We start from the raw sequence: 437 nt of genomic DNA on the forward strand, positions 1-437 counted from the left end.
CCACTACTACTACTACTACTACTACTACTACTACTACTACTACTACTACTACTACTACTACTACTACAGCAATGATTTTTAAAAATAGAATTGTTGCTTTTTTGTATGTTTACGGGTTTGTGTCTGTTTTGTAGGATTTGCGCCAAACTCAAGCGGAACTCAACGAATCACGGGAAAGATTGAGAGACATGGAAAAACAGAAGCATAAACTCCAATACCAGCTGAGTGTGGAGAAGCTGAAGACTGGTGGCAAGAAATCAGTAAGTTGGATGCATGTACATGATTACCTACCTACCTACCTGCCTACCTACCTGCCTACCTACCTGCCTACCTACCTACCTGCCTGCCTGCCTACCTACCTACCTACCTACCTACCTGTTTGCCTACCTACCTACCTGGTTGCCTACCTACCTACCTACCTACCTACCTACCTACCT

The 437-nt window shown here is 43.9% G+C and overlaps 1 protein-coding gene across 1 annotated transcript in view; it reads left to right on the forward strand.

Annotated features, from left to right (window-relative positions):
* LOC106877261 (repetitive organellar protein) overlaps window positions 1–437 on the forward strand; it is a 58,282-nt gene that overhangs the window by 9,781 nt on the left and 48,064 nt on the right. Inside the window, exon 6 of the mRNA XM_052975948.1 lies at window positions 135–260. Within this exon, the coding sequence (XP_052831908.1) occupies window positions 135–260 (126 nt within the window). The remainder of the gene's footprint in view (window positions 1–134; window positions 261–437) is intronic.

This window comes from Octopus bimaculoides, chromosome 23 (genome assembly GCF_001194135.2).
Source record: "Octopus bimaculoides isolate UCB-OBI-ISO-001 chromosome 23, ASM119413v2, whole genome shotgun sequence".
Classification (NCBI taxonomy): domain Eukaryota; kingdom Metazoa; phylum Mollusca; class Cephalopoda; order Octopoda; family Octopodidae; genus Octopus; species Octopus bimaculoides.